At 42.4% G+C, this 25,675-nt stretch overlaps 1 protein-coding gene across 1 annotated transcript in view; it reads right to left on the bottom strand.

Moving 5' to 3' along the window:
* LAMA1 (laminin subunit alpha 1) overlaps positions 1-25,675 on the bottom strand; it is a 153,514-nt gene that overhangs the window by 80,767 nt on the left and 47,072 nt on the right. Inside the window, 13 exon segments of the mRNA XM_067014538.1 lie at positions 1,529-1,639; positions 4,037-4,148; positions 4,913-5,124; positions 5,938-6,039; positions 7,467-7,640; positions 8,637-8,777; positions 9,949-10,109; positions 12,252-12,357; positions 13,021-13,199; positions 14,087-14,204; positions 15,447-15,536; positions 18,389-18,568; positions 19,563-19,805. Of these exon segments, the coding sequence (XP_066870639.1) occupies positions 1,529-1,639; positions 4,037-4,148; positions 4,913-5,124; positions 5,938-6,039; positions 7,467-7,640; positions 8,637-8,777; positions 9,949-10,109; positions 12,252-12,357; positions 13,021-13,199; positions 14,087-14,204; positions 15,447-15,536; positions 18,389-18,568; positions 19,563-19,805 (1,929 nt within the window).

The following is a 25,675-nucleotide window of genomic DNA, read 5'->3' on the forward strand; positions in this document are numbered from 1 at the left end:
AAGGCTATTTAGCATCTTCACTTTCATAGGAGAATATATTTTTGGAAATATATATTAACAGAAGCATGTGCAAATCTTCTTCCAGCCTGCCTGTCACTAAAGCCATAGGTGGTACAATCACGACCTGCTGACCACCCCCAAGTGTTGGCAGAGGCCTCCAAACCCAAATGGCAGGGGGAGAGAGGTTTTAAAAAAGCGGTGACCAGGACTTCCCTGGTGGTTCAGTGGTTAAGAGTCTGCCAGCCAATGCAGGGGACACGGGTTTGAGCCCTGGTCCGGGAAGATCCCACGTGCCACGGAGCAACTAAGTCCGTGTGCCACAACTACTGAGCCCACACATCACAACTGCTGAAGCCCAAGCACCTAGAGTCCGTGCTCTGCAGTAAGAGAAGCCACCACAGTGAGAGGCCTGTGCACGGCAACTAAGAGTAGCTACCGCTCACCGCAACTAGAGAAAGCCCGCGCGCAGCAACAAAGACCCAACACAGCCAAATAAATAAATTTTAAAAAAGAAAAAAAAATAAGCAGCGACCTCCCTTCCTTGTGGGAAGTGGCACCTGAGGAACTTATTCTGGAGGGACTGAGTATGCGTGCAAACATCATTCCACGCCATCCTACAGACGTTTCACTTACAGAACAAAGACATGGACAAAGAACAAAACAAAAGCTGTACTTGCAGAGAAAAAGAAAAATTCGGCTCTAGAGAGAAAAAGCAATCAGCGGCATCATGCTGATATCTTCCCCATGGGTCTGATCGTTAATTTTTCCTAACCCTGTGACTCAATCAAGCTCTTTTGGAAAAAGCATGATCCTTTCCCTGTGCAGTGAATAGGGTTCAGCTGATTACCATATGCATTCACTCCATCTCTGAGCAGTGAATCCATTAGAACCCAGGAGTGTGGCCTGGCTCCCAGGCATAAGAGCCTAAAAGAATTCCTGACTGAAGTTAAAAAACAAGTCTTGCCCTGTATCTGCCCCAAAGTTCATTCTCAAGATTAACTACATATTTGCTAAGCCCTATTTCAACTCCAACTGCATGAAAGAGGTACTTGTTTGCAGAGTTTATCTGAACTAACATCTATGAAGCATTATATATTATACAAATGAGTGAGATGATTAGAAGTTTTTATTATTCCTCTTACGACATACTATGTAATATAATGTTAAAATCTACTAGCACTGGCGTTTAAAAGATCTGATCCTTTTTATTTAATCAGTGGATGTTTTCTCCCTTTATATTGCTTTTTAATCTTGCGAAGTAAATCATGACTTACTGTTCTAATAAAAAACCTGCAGTGAAATTATACATCTCTTTTTTGCTATCACCAAAGCAACTTTTCTTCACAAAAAAAAGAAGGAAAAAAGCAGGAAACATTTTATGACTTAAACTTAAACCTGCAGATTTCCTGTGGCATCCACAAGGGCAGGGATATTCCCTGTGGAGGAAGCTTATTTTTTAATCACTTCTGTACAGTGAGGGCTTCAGGCTGGGAGGAGGTCATGCACTCAAGGTCTCAGCCAGACTCACAAAGCAAACGCCATGAACGTCACACTCAGCTGCATGGCCGTGGCATTCACAGGGCTGACAGATTCCTCCAAAGAGTATTCCATCCACACGGTAATAGCCAGGGAGACAGGACTGCAAAAGAAGGACAGGTGACTGTCCAGGTGAAGGCAAATTTATACAGAACGCAAATCATCTTCTTCCCAATACGTTCGAAACATAAACCGTTCAATTTTCCATGAATGGAAACTTATTTTTTTTAACCAAACGTGCCATAATATGCACCCATATTAAGCATACGATTCAATGATTTTTTTTTTTAGTTAAGTTTACTGAGTTGTGCAACCATCACCATAACCCAGTTCCTTATATATTTTAAAGGTAGAAACATGCACACAAAAATGTAATGGCTATGTAATGAGTCAGCGTACATAATAGCGGTTTTCCACTGCAATATTCTTAGAAATCATGTAACAGCCTTTTAATCAAGGCTGCTTCAATCACAGGGATTTATTTCTCTCAGCACTTTTTCTTTTGCTTAAAATTTAGTAAATGTTGCCGTCAAAGTGTTAAATGCAGGTCTGAGTCAAACGGCATCAGTTTAAGAGAGCAAACGTTGCAGGTGAGCTTCTTCCGGCTACGCTCTGGACAGGCAACATGGGCGTTCAGGGGCAGGGAGCCACCCCGGACACTGTACTTCACGTTGCCCTTGTGACGACCCTGAGAAATCGGCTCTCTACCTGATAGACTTGGAATCCGGAACACGGCGGGTTAGCTACGGTCCATGGCACCCGTGCAGTGATTCCACACCAGGTGTGCACACCTCCAAGACCCACATCCACGGGCTGCCCGGGGCCACAGCAGACAAGAAACGCATCCAGAGTGCAGACTGGGGAGTAATTAATTAGGAGGTTGGCACAGTCCCTTCGGGGCACGGGAGGAGGGGGTGTGGATTTGCTTTTTATTGTCCTAAGAATTCTTAGGACATGCCTTCATTCACACTGACCTTGGGAAAGTCCCCTGACACCTCCCCCACCCCGACCCCACTCCGCAGCCAGGCTCCCCCGGGGACAGTGGACTTGTCTACAGACAGGCACTGAGCAGGCAGCTGCCTAGGGGTCTGTGTCGCAGCTACAGGGCTCCCCCAAATTCCATTCCCAACCAATAGCTGCCTGATTCTTTAAGTCAGCTTCTGAGTAAGAGCTGGATAAAAGAATGAGTACTTCTGCTTAACACAAACTCTTGCAAAGGAGTCTTGAGCTTCCTATGTGATGCTTGAGCCAACAACCCAAGCACACCAACACTTCTGGGAACAAAGCCCCGCCCACCTGTTCTCTAGCAGCAGCTGCTCCCTGCTGTCCCCTCCCAGTCCAGTTGGCTGGGCTCCCACTTCTACGGTTGTCCCTGCTCTACCTGTGGCTCCCCTAAGCCCACATCCACATCCTATGAGGTGGTCTGAGGGTCATTTCTCCATTAAGCACTAGGCCCGCAGGGATTAGGACTTATGGACATTTGCTGGTCCTAAAAATAAATGAGATGTAAAAATAAGTTCATTGATCCTGACCCTGTGGCCAAAAAAGATTGCATAATATTTAAAATAGAAATAAAAATATTTAATTAAATATGTACACCACGAAGCCTTAGGCCAACTTTATTAACTGCAAAGCTAATAAAGAGAAAAACATATTATAGGTCAAATGTTCTCACTTTGTAAAAATGCTTGCCAAGAAATCACAGCCAATGACAAATGTTCACAATCACAGTCAGTCGTGGGCTCGTGAGATGCAGAACCTCATGGAAATTAGCAGGGATGAAGTTCAAAGACCACTTCCTAGCTGTGTGACCTTGGTCAAGTTACTTAACCTCTCTGTGTCTCCATTTCCTAATCTATGGAACAGAAAGTATATGAAGGGCCTACCTGATAGGTTTGTTGTAAGGATTAAATGAGGCAACATATGGAAAGGGCTCAGAATAGTGCCAAATGCGTAGAAAGTTCTCAGTAAGAGAGAGTTACTATCAATATGTATGTCCAAATAATTTCAAAAAATATTTGAAAATTTTTAAGCGACAGTTTACTTTCATCCAGGACTGCAAGTATAGTTTCATATCCTGCATATGTGAGGTAGAGCCCACCTAAGTAACATAGCCTGGGGCCATCAAAGTTCTCCAAAAAGGCCTGGTTGTCTAAAGCTTTCCAGAGTCACATGTTGGTAATTGGTAAATGTTCAAATACAATCAAATTCAATCCTCCTTAGAAATGCAAAATACGGCATGGGTGTTTCAACTTTCCTGTTGACTAAGCAGGACAGTGACACTTACTTAGGATATTCCCAGATGCCCCAGAGGAATCAGATTTCCTTAAACAATGTGTTTCCAATGTTCCAATAGCCTCCAAAAGTCTGATGTTTAGACACACTGGGTTTCCAAAGTTAAAATTCAAACACGCATCACAACATCACCTTCAATGTGCTTTTCCCCCAACCCTGTAGGACGGAGGAAAGGAAGAAGACAGGAAGAGGGGAGGAGTGTTACCTCACACGAGATGCCCACGTAGCCTTGGGGACACTCGCAGTGCTCCACCGCCGTGGCCAGGGACAGGTCTATAACGTTAGGGCTGGCTGTGTCCAGAGAGACGGAATCCAACCTGCAAACAGACAAACAGGCAGGGCCGTTACAGGACTTACACACTCGCACACGGCATCTAACACCTCAAAGAAGACGAATTCCTAAGAAAGATTTAATTCAAACAAAATGGTGATGTGATTTTTGTAAGTAAGTAAAGATTTTCACAACAGTACGCTTTCTGGCAGCTGTCATTAGTCCCTGGAAATGCCTTGGACATTTGGTACAAGACGAGCTGATGTCCATACACAGCCGTGGGAAGGCTCTGAGAAGCCCATTCCGAAGAATGAACTCCAGGAAAACGAACCCATGCAGTTGAACTCTCTCTAGCACAGAGAGATTGCCCTGAATGTGCAGTTCTCTGTTTGCTTTAGCTGCGTCCAACATGTATGCTTGGCCTGGCATTGCCAGAAACTGACCTTCTCAAAGTAACAAAACGGCTCAGGATGGACTCATGAGCTTAAATAGTTTGTGAAAACCTAAGACCATTAACGTCAGGAGGGTGAACACCAGATGCAACACAGTTAACAACCGTCACCTCACTGGGCATTCCTCAAAAATCCACCCTGAAAGTTTCTGATCCCAATGCCAAGTCTACCTCCTACTAGATACATTTGTCACGGACAACAATTCTTATGCCTTCGATAAAATTATAGTGATAAAAAATAATTCCAAGACAGTTCCATTAGCCGTGTCCTTAAAATAATCAAGTAAAGTATATCCAGCTTAACATATATGATAATAAAGACAAGATCACCTCCGTTCTCCCTCCTTTTCAGTACACACCCGTAAAGAGCCATCTTTGCAGGACTGTAGTTGGCTCTGATCAAGAGATGCGTCACGTTGGCAAGCACGGTCATCAGCTGGTCGCGATCTACCTCCCTCCCGCTATGAAAGTCTCGGAAGTGCTCAGGCACAAGTCTAATCACGTTCAAGTGCTCTTCATAGGGCTGCAAGAACAGGCCCTCTGCCTGGGTGCTTAAAGTGAGCCCGTTCCCCTAACATTTAAAAACAAGAGGAAATATATTCATAAGTCAATTTCATGATCAAACACTAAAAGCAGATTTTGTATTCAGCCACGTGGCTTTTCACTTGTGTGCAGGTTTTTGGCAAACATGTAATGATGTCCATAGCCCTTGGTCCAGAACAACCAGAGAAAACATATCACTATCTTCCTCTCAGAGGGATTAGGATAAGTCTAAAGACTGTGCCTGTGCTGGGATCTCAGAAAAGAGACAAAGTCATGCACTAGCCCACAGTTTCCCTCAAAGCAACCAATCTGACACCTCTAATCTTTTTTTTAATTGAAGCATAGTTGATTTACAGTGTTTCAGGGGTACAGCAAAGGCCAAGGCCTTGCTAGATCTTTTTGTGATGGGAGTGAGGATACAGGAACAGGGACAGAGGACAAAAATGACAATGCATCTCTGGTCCCCACACAGCCAGGCACTGCTGCCTAATCATTCATCTGGGGAGGATGCTACAGGAGGGGAGGATGCTACAGGAGGGGAGGACGGAGGGACCCAAAGGGCCTAAAAGGAAGTCCCAACATCCAGGAAAAACTCCTCTCCCTCTAAATTGTGAATAGACAGGTCAGCTATAGGAGCAAGCAAAGAGCTACAGGTGCTGCCCTGAGGCAATTCTGGAAATTCCCAGTCTCCGAGGAGTCCAGACAGGCAAAGCACCGCTGAATGGCCACCTGGCCCTGAGCTCCTGCCACTACGGCCTTGGCCTCGCTTAGCCACCTTCAGTCATAAAACTGCTGCCCCACGAAGCCCTAGGCTCTAACAAAGCGATGCGAAAGCAATTACCTTAATGATGACGTCGGCGTGAGACATGGGGTCACCGTCCGCCGTCTCCCCTGGGACCTCGTAAGACACCCCGTACTTCAGGAATCCGCCAAACGCCGTCAGCTGGAATGTTTAAGTGACAATGAGCACCGAGGGGAAGGATCATAGCCCTTGGTAAGAGGACACGGTCACTAGGATCCACCTGGCAACAGCTAGGCTGCGAGGTGTCCCAGAGGCCACAATAGGTAAGGCTTTCACATTAAAGGCAGTGGAAAGGAAGCACGTTATACGAATATTCTGTTTAATTGATACCATGAAATGTAGGATATTGTCTCAATGCACCGAAAAAAATGTACTCCTTCTTAGAGACCCCGAGGTAAATTACTCTGAACTTGTGCTAGTCCCACGATAGACCTTTATTTCACTTAAGGACTTTAGGGGGTGGGGGGTGTGATCCAGGACTGCAGTCTCAACACTGGGGCTCACTGCCCTGCTTACAGGAGGGCAACAGCAACACGTGTGATCAGCTGAAGGAAGGACTAAGGATTTCCTTCCTCATCAGGCATCCTTTAATGTAAAAGAGAGATTTTCTTTCTGCCAGCTATGGTACAATGTTCAGAATCCAATCTTTGCACCATAAAATTGGAGAGGTGCTCTCCAGACATGAAAACAAAACAAAACTATTGAATTTTGGTGATAAAATCCCATTCTAAATAGAAAATGTCTTCTAAGATTATAATTTGATGGGAAAAGTAACCATTTTCAAAAATAAACACTACTTAAACATACACAAAACAGCTATAAAATTAAAATATAACCATCAAATTAACTGGAAATGTACCATGGTACAAGACCTACACTACATATACCAGGACTTCAAACAAACCAAAGGCCTGGTTAAGGTGAGCAGGGAGCTGTAGGTATTGAGAGAGATTCCACTGAATATATTTTCAGATCGATCAGAGTCTGGAGGGAAGCTGCCTAATTGGTGAGGAGGGACAGGACCATGTCATTGAAGGGAGAGGTAAAATCGTAGCCACCAACTTCCCACTTTGTGGAATCACCTTTGAGCGTTTTCTTACAATGGAAAGGATGCTATCTGTTCTTAAACATGAACTTCATGTGAGCAACAATCACGATAAAGAAGCAGGGGGCAGTGCAAGGGCTCCTGCACACCTTTCCCAGGGGTGTTCCATATGCCAGGTAAGACAGGTACACGGCTGGCTCCACAGGGCAGGGATGCGAGGGACCTTCACAAAGGCCCAGGTGACCCAGGAACCCAGAGCAAAACAGAAGGTCTGTCGGGGAGAGGGGACAAGATTTCATACAACAGACCACCTTCTACAGGGCCTAGAAGGACACAGGTTCATAGTTTAAAGATGCAGTAAAGTCTAAAAGGATGAAAAGACCGTGTGAGTCAGGTGTCAGTAAACGCCGTGTGACATTCCGCTAAACTCAAAAGAGACCAATGACAGTACTTGAAAAGGCAACACAAGTTCTTCCTTAATGTGCTCTGAGATCTCTGCCCCAGACACCGGCCCTGGAAGTACCTTGTTTCCCAGGTAGGCCTCTGGGGCCGACCAGTAATACTGGGAGGTCAGCCTCTGCACCACCGCCGAGCTGTTGATGCTGATCTGGTGACGCCCGCCCAGCACGTCCTGCTGGGACCGGAGCTGGTTGGAACTGACCAAGTCGGTGACCAGCCAGCCAGACATATCTTTCACCTTAAAAAAGATCCAAGAATTTTAGAACGTGAAATCGAAGTCACCTTGGGTTTCACCCAGCCCACTGTTAGTATCTTCACCGTGAAGGGACAGACCCAGAAAGCTTGGTGAGGATGGAGCTAACACACAGTGGCCCTTGCATTCGTCAAAGGACCCGGAAAACCTGAGAACGAGTCACACATCCCCCAAACCCAGGTCAATTAGAAGCAAATAATGAGCAAAACCGTAAAGGCCACGGGTATATATCTTAGACTAAGAAACAGCAAAGAACTCAATAAACGCATTGAACACAGTGTCTCTGGCTAACTCTGACTTCGTTGTTGCCCCCTGCTTCTTAGCCAAATGCCAAAAACTGTATAAAACAACCTCCAGGTCCTAACCTCCCAATTTGTCACCTACATAGAGATGACAGGAGATCACCCACAGGAACGCACCCCATTCTCAAGTACTGATCCGAATCCCCCCTCCCCAGATGCTGGTAGGAGAGGGGGGAGGGAGGGTCAGGGAATAGCCCTAACCTCCAACCATCACTCTGTCCTCCCTAGAACCCACTCAGCCCTCACCCAGAACTCGTTCCCCCAGAATTATCGATTCCCCAAAAAATGGAGTGCCCTGCCTCTCCTCATAAACTGTGCCACCTGCTGCGTTCCCACCTCGCCTGCTTCTTCGAGCTAGAAAATTCTGCATGTCCCCAGGTCTTGCTGTGCTTCCCGGCCTGAGACCGGGGTGGGGCTGGTGGGGTACGATCTGACCCCACAACTCCATGCATTTCCCCACAGAAGAAATTTACACACGATGCATTCTGCAATGCCGCAGCATCCTATTGCTTCCCTAGGAAAATGTATGAAACATTTGATCTAGGAATTTTAGCCACTTTGGTAAGTGGGCAGCCTTTGATCCACACCAACATCGGTCCAAAGGATGAGAGTGGTGTTACAGAAAAGACAGCCTCATCGCTTTCTGACACAGTTCCTGGCTCTCAAAAGATGCCCCCACCTGACTGATGGGCCAGGAGAGGCTGTCGCAAACGTCAGAGACACCAAAGCAGAAGCATTCCGAGCAGCCCTGGGGGTTCCTTTCCTCCAAGTTATAGAATCCCGGTTTGCATCGATCACAGTGTTTCCCCTCAACATTCTCCTGCAAATTGGAGTAAAAAATTAGCTTTTGAAACCAACAGGTAGACAGACTAAAATGACATTAACATGACATTAGCAAGAAAGATGTCTGGCAATCCAGAGACACAGGTAAACAAAAAGACACTCAAAGTCAATGCGAAGCCTCATGATGTCACGATTTCCAGATAGTCTGAAATACTTATCATTTGATTTTGTAGTCAAGACTGAGGCTAGGGATCTTAGAGCTTGGTCCTTATATTTAAATGGCTTTTTCGTGTTGTTTTGTTTTAAATCTTCTATGTTTGCTGATCTTTCAAGCATTTTAAAATCTGAAGAGGACTATGTAATTGTCTTTTTAATAAATGCTCAAGATAATTTTCCATCATATGTCACGTGCCTAAGACTCTGCTTACATGGGAACGAGCTCAAGACACACCAGAGGTTCGCTGAATTATGCGGGAGATGGTTATTAGTGTCAGAGAGCCAAAATCACCTTCCTGGGGCTTCCCTGGTGGCGCAATGGTTGAGAGTCCACCTGCCGATGCAGGGGACATGGGTTCGTGCCCTGGTCCGGGAAGATCCTGCATGCCGCGGAGCAGCTGGGCCCGTGAGCCATGGCCACTGAGCCTGCACCTCCGGAGCCTGTGCTCCACAATGGGAGAGGCCACAACGGTGAGAGGCCCGCATACCACAAACAAAACAAAACAAAACAAAAAACGCCTCCTTGGCACCAGATTCATGCATTTCTCATCATTGTTCAATTCCTTTTTAAGAGAAGTCCAAAATAATCTATCTGCCTTTAATTAATGTTCTCAGAAATGTAGTGTTTACTTGGTTCTCCTCTAAACATAAAGCTTAAAAAGGATGTCATAGAAGAGGCATTAGGCCAAGGCCTAAGAAAAGCAGTATTTGGTTTCAACCAGGAAGTCACAGAAATACTTCTAGAGTATCTGGCCATCACCCAGAAGGCACCAAAAAAGAAAATCAGGTGCCCATCTAAGTCCAAGGACATATTCTGTGGCCAGTTCACTGTGACATAATGTCATGCTTCTCAGGAAGGCTCGGGGGAAGGGATAGTTCCACGTACACCTCGATGATTTGCTTAGGACCTGATCATCTGAGCCAATGAAATGCATCCCATTTTCAGGAAACCTCAAAGGAAACTCAGTGGCAGCTTTTACCTCCACACATACCTTACAGAGACAAGCCTCGGAGCAGGGTTCCTCATTCACGCTGCCGGCTGGGTTACAGTCACAGGGCACACACGCAGGGTAACCCTTATAACCAAACTGGCAGCGATCACATTTTTCTCCCGCGTAACCTTCCTTGCATGGACACTGACCCGGCCACTTCCCTGCGAAAAAAAAATGGCAAAATGACCCAACAGGAAGGTAAAAGAGGTTTAAAGCAGGGGTTGGCCAACTATTTCTGTAAAGGGCCAGCGAGTAAACATTTTAGGCTTTCTGGCCAGAGTCTCTGTTGCAACTATTCAACTTTGCCCATATTGCTTGAAAGCAGCCACAGATAATACATAAACAGATGGGTATAGCTTTATTTATAAAAAACAGTGGTGCCAGATATGGCCCATACACCATAGTTTGACAACTGCTTTAAAGAAAGAAAAGAGAGATGGAAAGCACAGAGGCTGGTAGGAATGTAAAATGGTGCAGATGCTTTGGAAAACCATTTAGTACTTCTTCAAAATGCTAAGCATAGGGTTACCATAAGATCCAGAAATACCATATCTAAGTATTGAGCCAAGAAAATGGAAACATACAACCTCCCAAAAACTTGTACATAATTGTTTGTAGCAGCATTATTCACAATAGACAAAAAGTCAAAACAACCCAAATACTCATCAACCGATGAGTGGATAAGTTAAACATGCATACAATGGAGTATTATTCAGCAAGCAAAAGGACTGAAGTACTGACACGTGCTACACGGATGAACCTTGAAAACATTATGCTCAGTGAAAGAAGCCAGTCACTAAAGACCACATATTGTATGGTTCTGTTTATATGAAATGGCCAGAATAAGCACATCACTAGAGAAAAATTAGATCAGTGGCTGCCTAGAGCTTGGAGTTGGGCCAAAGGGATGGAGGAAAACAGGCAACAACTACCAATGGGTAAGGAGTTTCTTTATGGGGAGATGAAAATGTACCAATATTGGATTATGGTGATGGCTGCACCCATGAATATGCCGAAACACAATGAACTGTACACTTTAAATGGGTGTACTGTATGGTGGTCAATCATATCACAAAATCAAGTTTTTTTTTTTTTTTTTTTTTTTTAAAGCACATAAGCCAGTGGCGGAGGGGGCAATAAGCAGTCTTTGCCTCTAATGCCAGCTTTGAAAGTGGTGTACTCTTGGCCAAGTTTCTTAAGGACTCAGAGCTACAGTTTCCTTGCCTATAAATTGGGTAAAATAATTTTTATTTGCTATGATTTAAAGTTGAAATGATATCTATTTTCAAGTGAACCCAGTCAAGGGTGGCTGTCATCATCATCAGCATCTCATCACAAGTTGCCGGGAAGAATCAACTCCCTCCTGTAATTTACCCTCCCCCTTGTCAGCAGGGCCCACAGTGAGCACATCCCTCCCTGCTGATCAATATCCATTATCACTGCTAGTGATGGAGCCCTGGAGGGGGTCACAGGGGTCTCTGGACAGATGCAACCGCCTCAGGAGACTCTGGTATTTGCAAGTCCATTTGCCAGTTTTTTTTGTTTTTTTGTGGTACGCGGGCCTCTCACTGTTGTGGCCTCTCCCGTTGCGGAGCACAGGCTCCGGACGCACAGGCTCAGTGGCCATGGCTCATGGGCCCAGCCGCTCCGCAGCATGTGGGGTCTTCCCGGACCGGGGCACGAACCCGTGTCCCCTGCCTCGGCAGGCGGATTCCCAACCACTGCGCCACCAGGGAAGCCCTGCCAGTTTTCGAAATGGAAAGAACACTGACATTTACAAAGTTAACTGGGGGATTTGCTTGCTTTGTGGGAGGATGTATGCTAAAGACTCTGCATGTCTTCTGAGCGCTAAGTAGAGTGATTGCTATTGACTGTTCCACTGAGCCTTATTTCTTCTTTCGTCAAATGCTAATTAACCTCTCAAATGTCAGTTCATCGCCCCAACATTGCCATCTCCACCCTGTACCTCCCTCCCATCACGATTCCTAATTTTGCTTTATGCCCAGGGCACTGATTCCTACCTGGCTTTATATTATTTATGTACTTGTTCGTTTATTGTCTGCTTGTAAGCTGGGACCTTGGTCATCTTGTTCGAGGATATATATGTTCCTAGGTCCTAGAAAACTGCCTGACACGTAGTAGGTGCTTAGTAAATATTTGGTGAGAGAAAGAATCAATAGACAATCACACCACCAAATTATTACACAGTGGTAACAGTCTCACTAGGTACAAATCTTACACACGCACACACACACACACACACACAAATCAATTACAAGCACAAAAATGAATCAAATACTCACCTCTGTGTAAGTCAGAATGAAGGTCATTCTTAATACAGACAGAACTGAGGGACCCCAGAGGGTCACAGTCACAGGGACGACAAGGGTTGTCCTCATAAGGTGACACCTGAAAGGCAGAGGTTGCCCTAGATTATCTTGCTAGAAATAACAGCAATATTAGTATTAACATCGAGAATAATACCAATGACAAGGTATTGACTTTTTATCCAAGATGTGACTATCACAATGATTCTGTGTACCCACAGGGTGTAGGTCAAGCCAGAAAAAAAGTGCAAACATCTTTTTGACAGTGACAGCAGCTGGTGTCATTAGCAAAGTGTCATCCTTCTTCATTATCACTGCTACCCATCCCCTCACTCTGCCATCTCTTGGAGACATGTAGAAGCCTCTCCTACGACTTAGCCACCATGGGATTCCCGTGACAGCTACGTACGGTGTCAACTGAGGAGTGAGCACTTCCTACCGGCAAGATACAGCTGCTTTAGTTATTGGCTGACTCTCCACATGGACACTTAGTATCACAAAACTCTGAGATGATGTAGCCAGTAGACCCACAATTCAAGTTAAGTAACAGTGGTGAACATCCTACTCTGAGCAAGAAAACAGGATGGATAGAGAAGGAAATTGATATCTGAAGAACACTACCAGCATATTATAAGATTACAGATGAAATGCTGCCAAAGGCAATGTCTTCAATACTGAGACTGACGCGTGGCGGCCTGAATGTCTTTTCTACCGCGAAGCTGGGCGACAGCTGAGGCGCTCTTACCCTGTGTGGTCTGTAATATCCATCCACGCAGGTTTCACAGTTGATGCCCATGGTTTTCTGCAGGCAATCGATGCAAACCCCTCCTCCTCTGAACTGTCCGGCAGTATTCAGACTTCTCTTCTGATTCGCCACATTTTCATCATAGTAACAGTCTTTGGCTTTATTGTGGCAATTGCATTCTAGGAGAATATTTTAACATCTCAATTAATACAGATACCGTGTCCTAGATAAAGAAAAGCCTTCCCTCCTTTAGTAAATGTTGATGACTATAAATTAAGTTAAAATTATAGAAGAAGTCATTTTAGTAACAATCTTTCAGAGGCATTGGGGAGTAGCTATTCGAATTATACGTATGCATATCCACTTGACTCATCAACCTGTCTTCTGGGATCATATCTTGCAGAAGCACTTGCTCACTTGTCAATGACAAAGGTGAATCACTGCACCACTGCTTGTGTTAACAAAGGACTTGTAACAAGCAAAATACCACGGGTAGGTAGCTGTTTTGATTATGTTACATCCATATAATGGAGTTCAGTGCAACTGTTTTTAAAACAGCGTTTCATAGTGTTAATATGGAGATATTTTATTTAAGATATATTGTTAAATATAAAAGTAATGCATAGAATGACACGCATAGCACATCAGGTTCTGTAAACGAACAGTGTGACGTGTTGGAATATATTAACTTATGCTTTACTTGCATAAACATTTCAGGAAGAACCTACCAGGAAAAAATAAAAAGTAGGAAGGATGGAGACAGAAATATATAAATATACTTTTATATATTGAACCTTGTGAATATACTGCCTATTTAAAATTTAAATCCAAATTTATAAAGAATAAATTAATATATGGGAAGTGGAATCTTAGAGAAATAGCAAATTGATAATCAATGCATTCGGGTCTCAATCCTTTAAATTTTATTAAGGTAGTCTGCCTCTTTGTGAACCACTTGAATATCTAAGAAAACCAGTTATTTACCAATTACAAATGTTATGTCACCATAAACTGAAACATATCAAGGGGGAAAACTTTACATCCCTGCAATTCTCAGGGACCTTACCTTCACACGTGTTACCAGAGGAAACAGTGCCGGGCCTCCAGGGCTGCTGATGGTACCCAGGACAACACCGATTGCAGCTGTCACCACACGTGTTATGTTCACACTGACACTGGAATTTCTAGGCAGTAAGGAATATAAAATTGCATCTGAAAATTTACCTGTATGTTTTTCCTAATTTTATTTAGGAAGAACCCATCATAGTCAAATACACAGCAAGAGTTTACAATGAAGCAAACTGGCATTTAATCTTTAGAGAAGAAAAATAAACATATGACCTGGTTACAAACAGAAGTGAGAAGGAATAAACCAAAACTAACATATGGCTTAACAAAAAAAAAACTTTTCAAAAGAGACACATTGACCTGAAAGGTTTGGAAGCTCCTCTTGATATTCATCTCTGTTTTTCAGCAATAATTAAAGTTCTAGGCTTCCCTGGTGGTGCAGTGGTTAAGAATCCGCCTGCCAATGCAGGGGACACATGTTCGATCCCCGGTCCGGGAAGATTCCACATGCCACAGAGCAACTAAGCCTGTGCACCACAACTACTGAGCCTGTGTTCTAGAGCCTGCGAGCCACAACTACTGAGACCGCAAGCCACAAGTACTGAGCCCACGTGCCCCAACTACTGAAGCCCGTGCGCCGAGAGCCTGTGCTCCGCAACAAGAGAAGCCACCACAATGAGAAGCCCACGCACTGCAACGAAAAGTAGCCCCCGCTTGCTGCAACTAGAGAAAGCCCGCGTGCAGTAATGAAGACCCAACACAGCCAAAAATAAATAAACAAAAATTTAAAAAAATAAAAATCCTATTCAGGAGTTAAATTATTACAAAGATTGGGTAAAAATAAGAAGTAGCTTCATGTAAGCTTTTAAAAGAAGAAAAGAGGATGTGCTATCTTCTTCACTTAATACTATGCTAAAACAGGGAAACTTTATTTTACTTTGATTTCGCACCACAAAAAATGAGGGAGAAGTCAGAAGGAGGGGAATCCTTCTTTTAAAAAGTATAAACATGATTTCTAACTGCACGTGATTTTCACTTGACTATTATAGAGAAGAGCTTCAAAAGGCCACTGAATTGCACACTTTAAAACGATTAAAATGGTAAATTTTACGTTACTTTTTTTTTAAAACTCCAAAAAAAAACTTTATGGAAAGAATTTAATTAGAAACATATTCTCTAACCAACACAAAATTAAATTGCTTAAAAAAATTAAACCAATTAAATTATCTGAAAATCTTTTTTTGTGGCTTGATTTTATAACTTTCAACACATGCCTTGAATAAAAAAGTGCAATGCAAATATTATAGCTACAACTGCTATTTTGAAGTTTTAGTAAAATGTGAAATACTATAACTCACCTTTATAGTTTCATCCCATGGGCAGCTACTAGCATGGCCATAACAAATACACATTCCTCCAACAGAAATGTCTTTTATTGAATAGTAATACTAAGGAAAAAGAAAGTAACAAGCAAAAATTAAAACCTCTTCTATTTCAGTGAGAAGAAAATGTTGGCACTTCAACAAATATCTCAGTTCTTATTGGTAATCAAAAACACAGATATACATTTTAAACTATATTTCATGCACAAGTAAATGTAAATAAAATATTTATGTTCAATTAATGTAAACAATGTTCAGGGCTTCCCTGGTGGCGCAGTGGTTGAGAATCTGCCTGCCAATGCAGCGAACATGGGTTCGAGCCCTGGTCTGGGAAGATTCCACATGCCGCAGAGCAACTGGGCCAGTGAGCCACAATTACTGAGCCTGTGCGTCTGGAGCCTGTGCTCCGCAACAGGAGAGGCCGCGATAGTGAGAGGCCCGCGCACCACGATGAAGAGTGGCCCCCGCTTGCCACAACTAGAGAAAGCCCTCGCACAGAAACAAAGACCCAACACAGCCATAAATAATTTAATTAATTAATTTAAAAAATTTAAAAAAGGCAATGTTCAAATTAGCTCATCAACAGAAACCAAAGGAGTTTAAAAAGAATTTCTCAACTTGGCTGCATCTTAAAGCAAAGCAGTCATATTCAAAGGCCATGTTACTGAAAACCCTAAAAATATTCCTAAATTGAATACAGCCGTATATAAAAAGGAATAACTCATGACCAAGTAGGATTTATCCCATGGGTGCAGAGTTAATTTAACACAAAAAAAATCAATAAATGTAAATCACCACATTAACAAAATAAAGGAGAAAAATCATATGGTCATTTCATTAGATGCACAAAAAGCATTTTACAGAAGGCAACACCATCATTAAAAAAAAACTCAGCAAACCAGGAGTAGAAGGAGAACTTCTTCAGTCTAATGAAGGCGTGTCTATGGAAAACCTAGAGCTAACAGTGAAAGATTAAGTGTTTTCCTCTTAAAATCTGCTCTTACCATTTCTATTCAACATTCTACGGGAGATGCCAGCTAGTTCAATAAAGTAAGAAAAATGAAGTCAAAAGCAAACAGAGTGTACAGTAAGACTAAACTGTCATTATTTGTAGATGACATGATTGTGTACATAGAAAATCTATCAAGAACTAGTAGAATATGTGAATTTGGCAATGTCTCAATCAACAAAAATGAATTGTACTTCTATACACTAGCAATGAACAAATGGAAAATAAATGTTAGAAAGCAAACTATTAACACTAATATTCAAAAACATGAAATACTTAAAAATAAACTGAACAAAAGATTGACAAATAAACAAATAATAGATCACTGCCAAGAGGAACTTAAGAAGACAGAGATAAGTGGGGAGGTATATAGCACATTCATGGACTAGATGATCCAATATTGTCAAAACGTCTTCCAAAATTACTCCTAAATTGATCTACAGAATTAATGGAATCCCAATGAAAGTCTTCGCAGGATTTCTTCCTCCCTTCCTTCCTTCCTTCCTTTCTTTCCTTCTTTCTTTCTTTCTTTTTGGTATTAATTGACAAATTGATTCTAAAACTTATAAGGAAACACAATGAACTTGGAATAGCCTAACCAATCTTGAAAAAGGACTGAGTTGGACTATTATGGTACCTGACTTCAAGATTTACTGCAGTAATCAAGAAAGACTGTTATTGGCATAAGGATAGACAAATAGATCACTGGGACAGTATAGAGTCCAGAAACGCACCCACAATAATAAGGTCAAGTAATTTTCAACACGGCACCAAAACAATTTAAAGGGAGAAAGGAAAGTATTTTCAACACATGGTGCTGGAACAATTGTATATACACATGGGGAAAAAAACAACCTTCGCCTCTACCTCACACCAAATACAAAAATTAACAAGAAAAGGATAATAGATGTGAAAGCTGAAACTATAAAGCCATTACAAGAAAGCATCGGAAAATATTTTTGTAAACTTGCGATAAGCAAATATTTTTCAGAGAGGAATAGAAAGCACTAACTATAAAAGAAAAATGAGAAACTGGACTTTATCAAAATTAAACCATCTACTCCTCAGAAGTCATAGTTAGGAAAGCGGATAAGCAAGAGACAAGCCAGGGCAGAGAGAAGGGATTTGCAGTATAGACACATCTGACAAAGGACTTTTACACAGCATATATAGAGATCTTTTATAACTCAGGAATAAGGAGACGGATAACCCAATTTTAAAATGGATAGAAATGTCATCAGATACAAATAAGTACACGCTCAACATCAGTGATCAGGGAAATACAAACTAATAAATACCCCGAGGAGATGCCACCGCGTGCACATCAGCACAGCTGAGGTGACAGTGACCGACGCCCCAATGTGTGAAAGTGTGCAGTGTACCCAGAGCCCTCACACACTGCTGGTCTGTAAAACGACACAGCTGCTTCTGATAAGGCTTAGAAAATTCCTAAAAATGAAACACATAGCTATCCTGTAACTCAGTAATCCCACTCCTACTTTATCCAAGGGATTTGGAAATGTTTGTCGCCACAAGTCTTATACGTTTACTGTACACTGAAAATATGTACGTTTTCCTGGATGTAGCTTATATCTCAAACTTTAAAATTTTCTTTTAAGTGGGAAAGAAACCCAGCCATTCTCACTTGCTTGATCAGATGTAGAGCCAGATTAGAACATGAAGAAATGACCGCTACATCTGCTGCATGATGGTGTTATGGGATGGGTGGGGACAGGGGGACCTGAGGGCACCACGTCAGAACCATAACCCCGTTTAAAGGTGACATTTTTAACAAAGCATAACTAACGATCTTCAACAAAAATAAGAAAAAAGGCCAACCTGGGAGGAAAAGTCTATTTCCCTGAAACAACATAAACTTTTCAGAGGTCAGGAGCCCTGCCACACTCACTCGTCTTGTGACAATAGGGTCGAGGTCTTTAGGGTCCCGGTGGCTGAGGGTCATAAGATCGGCGTTGAGGGTTCGAATGCGCTGTAAGCGCAGGCGGATGTATCGTGCAGAAGTAAATTCCAACAACTTGGGTGAAAGATCATCAGAGCTTGGTCTGCCATTGATTAGCGATGTATGTATCTAGAGATAAAGACATCAAAATAAACAAATATCAATTTTAAGCATGCAAAAAAATAGCCCTGATTGTTTACATTCAGGACATAATCTTTACAGATACTATCTAAAATCAAACCAAACAACGGGGTTCTTATAGAAATCTGTCTAATATTCATTGACACTTGTGAACAGCATGATCACAACCCAAGTTCAGTTTATTGAAGTTATTTGTTCCAGCGTCTCAGAGATTGCGGGAAACTTTTAAACAGGACCACTTCTCCCAGTGAGGTGAGGGCATTTTAACGTGTATCCACAGGCTTCTCTGAAACAGATTCTAAATGTCATGAATAGACTAGGGAGAGTGGGGGGAAGTGCCAGAAAGCTTTGTAACTCCCATTTTCTCATCTCTGCTCTGGAAACAATGCAGGGCTTGCTGCAGAGTTCCTGCTGTGAAAAGCACTTGCAGGGTTTTTGTAGTTTTAGCTCATCAAGGCATGCTACCAAGGCACGGCTTGTTTTTGATAACACTCTGACTTAAGGATGTGTGTGCAGTCGGGGCATGGAGAGCACGGAGCTGGAATATTTCATGAACCATCTCCAACCCTCAACACCTCCAGGGACAGGGAGAACTTCCCAGAGAAAACTGGGAGCTCTATATTTTAGAAGCATTTTCGCTCTCTCTTTAATATTTTAACAAATCTTGTTGCCTTGGTGTCATGAGAAAGATGCTCTGAGAATGATCTGATGGAGTTATTAAATCACAGCCAAGTGAAGGTTGAGGGATCTCCCTGAAGGAAAGAAATCAATAAAGTAAAATGTGTCAGTGGTGACATTAATCATCAGTAGACACCAGTCAATGGCTCCTTAACTACAGCAGCTAGATAGTTAAAGATCTCTGTGATCTGTACCAGGGGAGCTCTATTTTGAGTGTTTCCTGTTGGCTCTGTGATGGCTAGGTTGTCACTGGAGGTGACACTGATGAAAAAACAGACCTCCTGGCCAGCAGGGGGCGCCATACCTCTCCGTGCTCAAGCGGCACCAGCCTGGAGTAATAGGAGGTGCAGATCACTTCGTCATCTGCCCTGTAAGTGGGCGGCCCCCGTCTTGGAGTGATATTGTAATGAGTCAAACATTCCGTGTCACTAACTGCATAGTACTGCCAGGGGCTGAACTCCATGCCATCCAGAGAATGCTCCAAAATCCAGTTTCCAGGGCGAGGGGCATTAGCAGCTTTGATGATGACATAAGCGACTTGAAAGACCTGGAACAAAGACATTGAAAAGTGTCAGTCGAAAATCAGTAACAAGTGCTCAAAAACCAAAGTGCCTCTTGAGAGCATTGCACCCCGATGATGGCCAGTGTCTCTCACTGCTCTTGAGGCTAACTGCTCATAAGTGTTAATCAGAAATGTATCTTGTAAATGTTTTCCTGGTGGCATTTGTCTTCAAAATAAACTCAAAAAATACTCACAAATAAATTTGTATTATTGTTATTATTGTTATTATTAACAGTGTTAATATTGACATAAATGCTTGTTTTGTTTCCAATGTCTTTCTCCATCAGGATTCTGAATGATAATAGTTGTATTAGATTTCATTAGTAGTCGTGTTAAATGTATTTCTCATATAGTGATTTGGAGATAACACATCTGAATATGAGAAAAAAAGTCAGCCCGTTACACACTTATCACGATGGTTAAAATCCAGAACACTGACAACGCCAGATGTTGGTGAAGATGTGGAGCAACAGGAACTCTCATTCGTTGCCGGTGGGAATGCAAAATGGTACAGCCACTTGGGAAGACAGTTTGGTGATCTCTTAAAAAAATTAAACACTGTCTTACCATACAATCCAGCAATCATACTCCTTGGTATTTACCCAAAGGAGTTGAAAACTTCCATAGGTGAATGGATAAAGGAAGTGTGACACATCCATACAACAGAATATTATTCAGTGATTTAAAAAATGAACTCTTAATCCACAAAAAGACATAGAGTAAACTTAAATGCATATTGCTAAGTGAAAGAAGCCAATCTGAAAAGGCTATATACAGGATGATTCCAACTATATTGCCTCTAGGCTTGTTGTTTTTTTTATTTTTGGTTTTAAGCTTCTCCCCATCTTAGCCCTCACCAATTCTAGCAACACAAGAGCCCCTTAAAATTAACCCAGCTGAAGCCACAATATTTCACATTTATCTACTGAATTATTCCCTGCAAAGGACGGTTTTATTTCATTATAATAACTCTGTTCACCTACAAGAAATGTCTCGCAATAAAATTTAGTCTATAAATGATATAAGTGTGAAATGTTGAGTACCCATGTTCATGTGCAATTTTCCTCTAGAACACAATCACTGTTTCTAAAGCACATTAAAAGCAAAATAATGTTCTCAGATTTCAATAATGAGGAAAATCAGGAACTGTGTATCTGTTATGAAAGCTTATATCTGGAGCTGAATGTCCAATGTTTAAAAATCTAGAACCGTCTTCATCGATTTAAACCACTTTTAAAAAAATTAAAATAATGCAAAGGCCATTTTGTCCTAGCATAAACATCTCCAGAACGTTCTCCTATGAACATAATTACATTTTTTTCTTATTGGGAGTTATTTTTTAAAAAAACCAAACCTTTTCCCCAATTTTGTAATTCATATATTCCATAATATATATTTTTAAAGTCTACTATTTTTTAATATTACTGAAAAAACAAACACTTCTCAGAAATACCTGGCAATTAATCTTACTGTCTCCTCTAGAACTAGTCCTGAAGAACATCAGGGTTTTTTTAAAATGCAGCTTGGGGGAGCTTAGTTCCACCTTTGCAAAGTTCCAGCACTGTCCCAGAACACCATGATGGAATCTGGCCTAAGTAGCTCTCCATTTGGTTTTCATACTGATGCCCAAGCTAACTGGAGGGAGGACACCCTCTTCTTTACTCATCGCTGTCCAATTGCCTTGCAACTATTTTCACCATAAAAGGAGAAGTCTATGAGCATGTGGACCACTCTGGAATATGTTAAAATAGACTTCACAAATTGCAGGTGCCAAGTGACATGGCATGATCAGGCAGCCCATTTGAGAGGGATGGAAATCAAGGTCATTTACAAATGGAATGACTGCATTTACCTTCTGTTTTCCAGTTTCACATCTGAAACTGAAAAGAACCAACAGGTTTACCTCCTGTGTGCTAAGAACTTCATGTTTATCATCCCATTTAACTCCAAACAACCCCATGAGTTTCAAGTCATTGTGGTTCCCATTTTACATATTTAGAAACGGATGCTTAGAGAGGTTAAAAGACAAACTACTGAGAGTTGCAGGTCCCCATGAGAAACCAGGGGTCTCACTCCAGAGTCCTTAGCATCCACTATACACCCGCCAAATGTCCACACACACTAAGGTCATTGAATTTTCTTTTTGTAACCCCAGAAAAAGACTCCTACATTCACTTGGGTGCTGGGTTCATGTCTAAACAGGCACCGTGGCAATTGTTTCTGTTAACTCTGCAGTTTCTGTTGTGACAGCCCAGGAGGTTGGGGGGGAGGGGATGGAGAGTGTGCAAGGAACAAAAACTAATGCTACGTAGCGCTTGCTGTGGCCAAGGACAATGCTAAGTCCTTTATTAGAATTAGTAGTCTTCAGACCCTTCCAACTACGTCCTTCTTATGAAATATGTACTGTTACTTCCCCTACTTTACAGATGAGGAAACCGAGGCACAGAAAGGTTACATAATCTTCCCAGGATCTCACATGTACTAATATGTAAACCACACTTCTACAGATTGCAAGGAAAAAGAATGAAACTCCCAGCTGAGCAGCTGGTAGGTACCAATCTGGTTTTCCAAACCACTGACCTCCACCAGTAGCAATTATTTCAATACCATGTTCTTGTACTTTCATCAAACCCTTGTCAGCTTTTAGACGGACAGCTTAGTCACATGTAACAAAATGTAACCCAGTAGAAGCACAACCATAATGGGAAAACTTCAGGACCATCCCTCCAAGGATCAAGGCCTTCAGCTATGAAGCTGGGCGTTGTTCTCACAGTCTCTCACTAGTCCTCTAGGTCCCCAAATTGGAGACCAGGAAACAAGCCAAGAAAGGGACTATGAAATATAAATCTGCAAAAGAAGAAGAGGAAGCTATGAAATATCTAAATGCAATTTGTTTTCACTTAAGTCACGTTATTGGCTGACTTATGTCTCCCCAGAATTCACAGGCTGAAGTCCTAACTTTTAGTACCTCAGAATGTGACTGTATCTGGAGAGAAGGTCTTTAAAGAGATAATCAAGGTCAAATGAGGTCACATGGGTGAGCCCTAATCTGATCTGACTGGTGTACTTTTAAGAAGAGAAGATTAGGACCCAGACGTAGGGGCAGCCCTGTGAGGATACAGTGAGAAAATGGCCATCTGCAAGCCAATGGGCCAGGTCTCAGAAGGAATCAACCCTGCCAACACCTTGCTCTTGGACTTGCAGCTTCCAGAACTGTTTGCTAATGAATTTCTGTTGTTTAAGCCCCCAGGTTTCGGGATGTGCTACGGCAGCCCTAAGCAAATGAACACAAGCTAGTCTAATTCACCAATTGCGTGTGGACAAACCAGTCTTAACACCCCCTATAGAAAAAGTAAGGAATTCTCTGTTAATATATAGAATTTTAAACCTTTGCCCAAATGAAATCTGTGATATTTCTGTTGCTGCTTTTTAGCATGGTTGACTAAAGTGCCTTTTCTCTCCATATAAGGTTGGCTGAACACAAAGTGATGATGCAGGGCTTTCACTAAATTCAGAGTCACTGAGGTCTTGCCAAACCTACAGCTGATGATACAGCCACTTTCAAATCCACTTTCATCAGGCTTTTCTACCAAGAGGCCTTTGTTAATGATCACTGGAATGCACATAAACAGTGCCACATAAATAAAGCACACATACACCAAACACCGCTTTCTACACAGGAATCCAGACAGGAATTTTCATGTGGGCCTCAACCTTAAATATATTAAAACCCCCTCAGGCACAGAGATAAGAAAAATACACAGAGCGTAATTCTCCAATATCAGGGGCCAGCTTCAGATGTGCTCAGGGAAGCAAAGTGTTTCTTCTCCACAGAAAGCTCAGCTGCATAAGCTGCAGGGGCCCAGATACCACATGGGACCCCTGGCTGGAAATTCTCCACACAAGCACTTACCTGCCTCCAAGGCCATAATGAAACAGTGAATGGAGAATTGTTTTCTCTTACCTGATGGGAACGACCTTTTCACAGGCAAAAGAGATTTAGTTTTTAACAGTCAAATTAAACTCTTATTTATTTTTTTTTCTATTTATTAAAAAAATTTTTTTAACATCCTTATTGGAGTATAATTGCTTTAAAATGGTGTGTGAGTTTCTGCTTTACAACAAAGTGAATCAGTTATACATATACATATGTCCCCATATCTCTTCCCTCTTGCGTCTCCCTCCCTCCCACCCTCCCTATCCCACCCCTCTAGGTGGTCACAAAGCCCCGAGCTGATCTCCCTGTGCTATGCGGCTGCTTCCCACTAGCTATCTATTTTACGTTTGGTAGTGTATATATGTCCATGCCACCTACTAGAGCATGGCCTTGAGGATATGCGGAGGGGGAAGGATAAGCTGTGACAAAGTGACAAATTAAACTTTTAAAAAAGAGTTCAGTCTCTTTGGTAAGTAATATTGCTCAATTATCCCTATAAAAGTGGTGAATCTGTGCTTTGTCAGCGTTATTTCTTAGGACATTATTAGACAATAAGATTCCAAATGATCATTTGAGCTAATGTTTATTACTCAAGAATAAAGAAGTAACTATTTACTAGAAGTCTAATTACTAATGCAGCTATGACTCCCTTCTGGTTTTAGATCACCAAACTAACTATTGAATTGATAAATCATATGAAATAGCAACAAACACTCAGCAGAACAAGAGAAGTTTGGGGCTTGGACGTTTACTTGGCACGTAGGATCCGTGGGATACACATTTTAGGTAAATCTCTTATGGGCAATGATCTTGAAATGTCATTTCTATTCGATTTTAGTGGCTGTTTTACTATTATTGCCTCGTTTTAGGACCAGTATACAAAATTAACAGACAAAAGGAAATAGCTTCATGAATGGGAAGAGAAGTGTGGAATAAAATAGGTTTGTTTCTCTTTAAATTTGCTGCTGTCAATAGAAGTGGAGGATAAACACATCAGAATCCCGTCTCTTTCCCCCCCCTTTCTTTTCTTCTTGCTTTTTCCTTTTACTGAGGGCAGGAGGGACTGGCTACTTGGAATGGCAAATTTAGATCAAGTAGGTTTTTTTCCTTAAAATTCTTAAGCTTAGTGTCTCAGGAAATCAAGGAAGGCTCGCTTTGGAAGCAAGCTCAGATTCTTCAAGTGGACACTGAGGAGAAGCCAGGGAGAGAAAAAAGCTGACGAACAAGGAAGGAAAGGCAGAGAAAGGGGCCCATCACAGAAGTAAAGGGGAACCAGGCCCAGTTACCTGAAGGTGGGAAAGGGGTATTGAAAACCCCTTCAGAAGGAGTTCCGTTTCTCATCAACTAGGAAAGTTATTTCAAAAAGAGCCCACGATAAGCTGTCCCATGGTCCCTGAGCCACCAGTTCCGTCTCAGGATCACTGTTAGGGGGATTATCTCAAAGGATACCTGCTGCGCTACACTGAGAATCAAAACTGGAAAGTAAGAGGCTGGTTTCTGTTCTTAGTCTCCGTGGATCTCCCTGCAGAACTGCTCCCAAAGTTCAGTTTCACCAAGGGTTCTGGGAAGATTTTGCTAGGTTTTGTGGGAGGTGAGTTGGAACGACCTCAAAAACGACCTCACAGCCAGGCAGGTCACCAAATGTCCTTTGTGGGGATCTTCACTGCTTTCCCCACCTGTAGGTGCCGGGTGACAGCTGAGCCCCAAGAATGAGATAAACCCGCCGCGAAATGCAGTTACCGGCCATTCTAGGATCTGGGAAATGCAAAGAGAGACTTTCCCACCCCCCAACACCTGACCACTGGTCAGCCAGAGCCATCGGTTTTCACCCAGGAACATTTCAGCCTTTGAAATTACGCTGGGCTTTTCCCCCCAAATGCAGTGCAGTTTGTTCACATTGGAACAGAGGGGGCAGTAA

This window comes from Kogia breviceps, chromosome 15 (genome assembly GCF_026419965.1).
Source record: "Kogia breviceps isolate mKogBre1 chromosome 15, mKogBre1 haplotype 1, whole genome shotgun sequence".
Lineage (NCBI taxonomy): Eukaryota > Metazoa > Chordata > Mammalia > Artiodactyla > Physeteridae > Kogia > Kogia breviceps.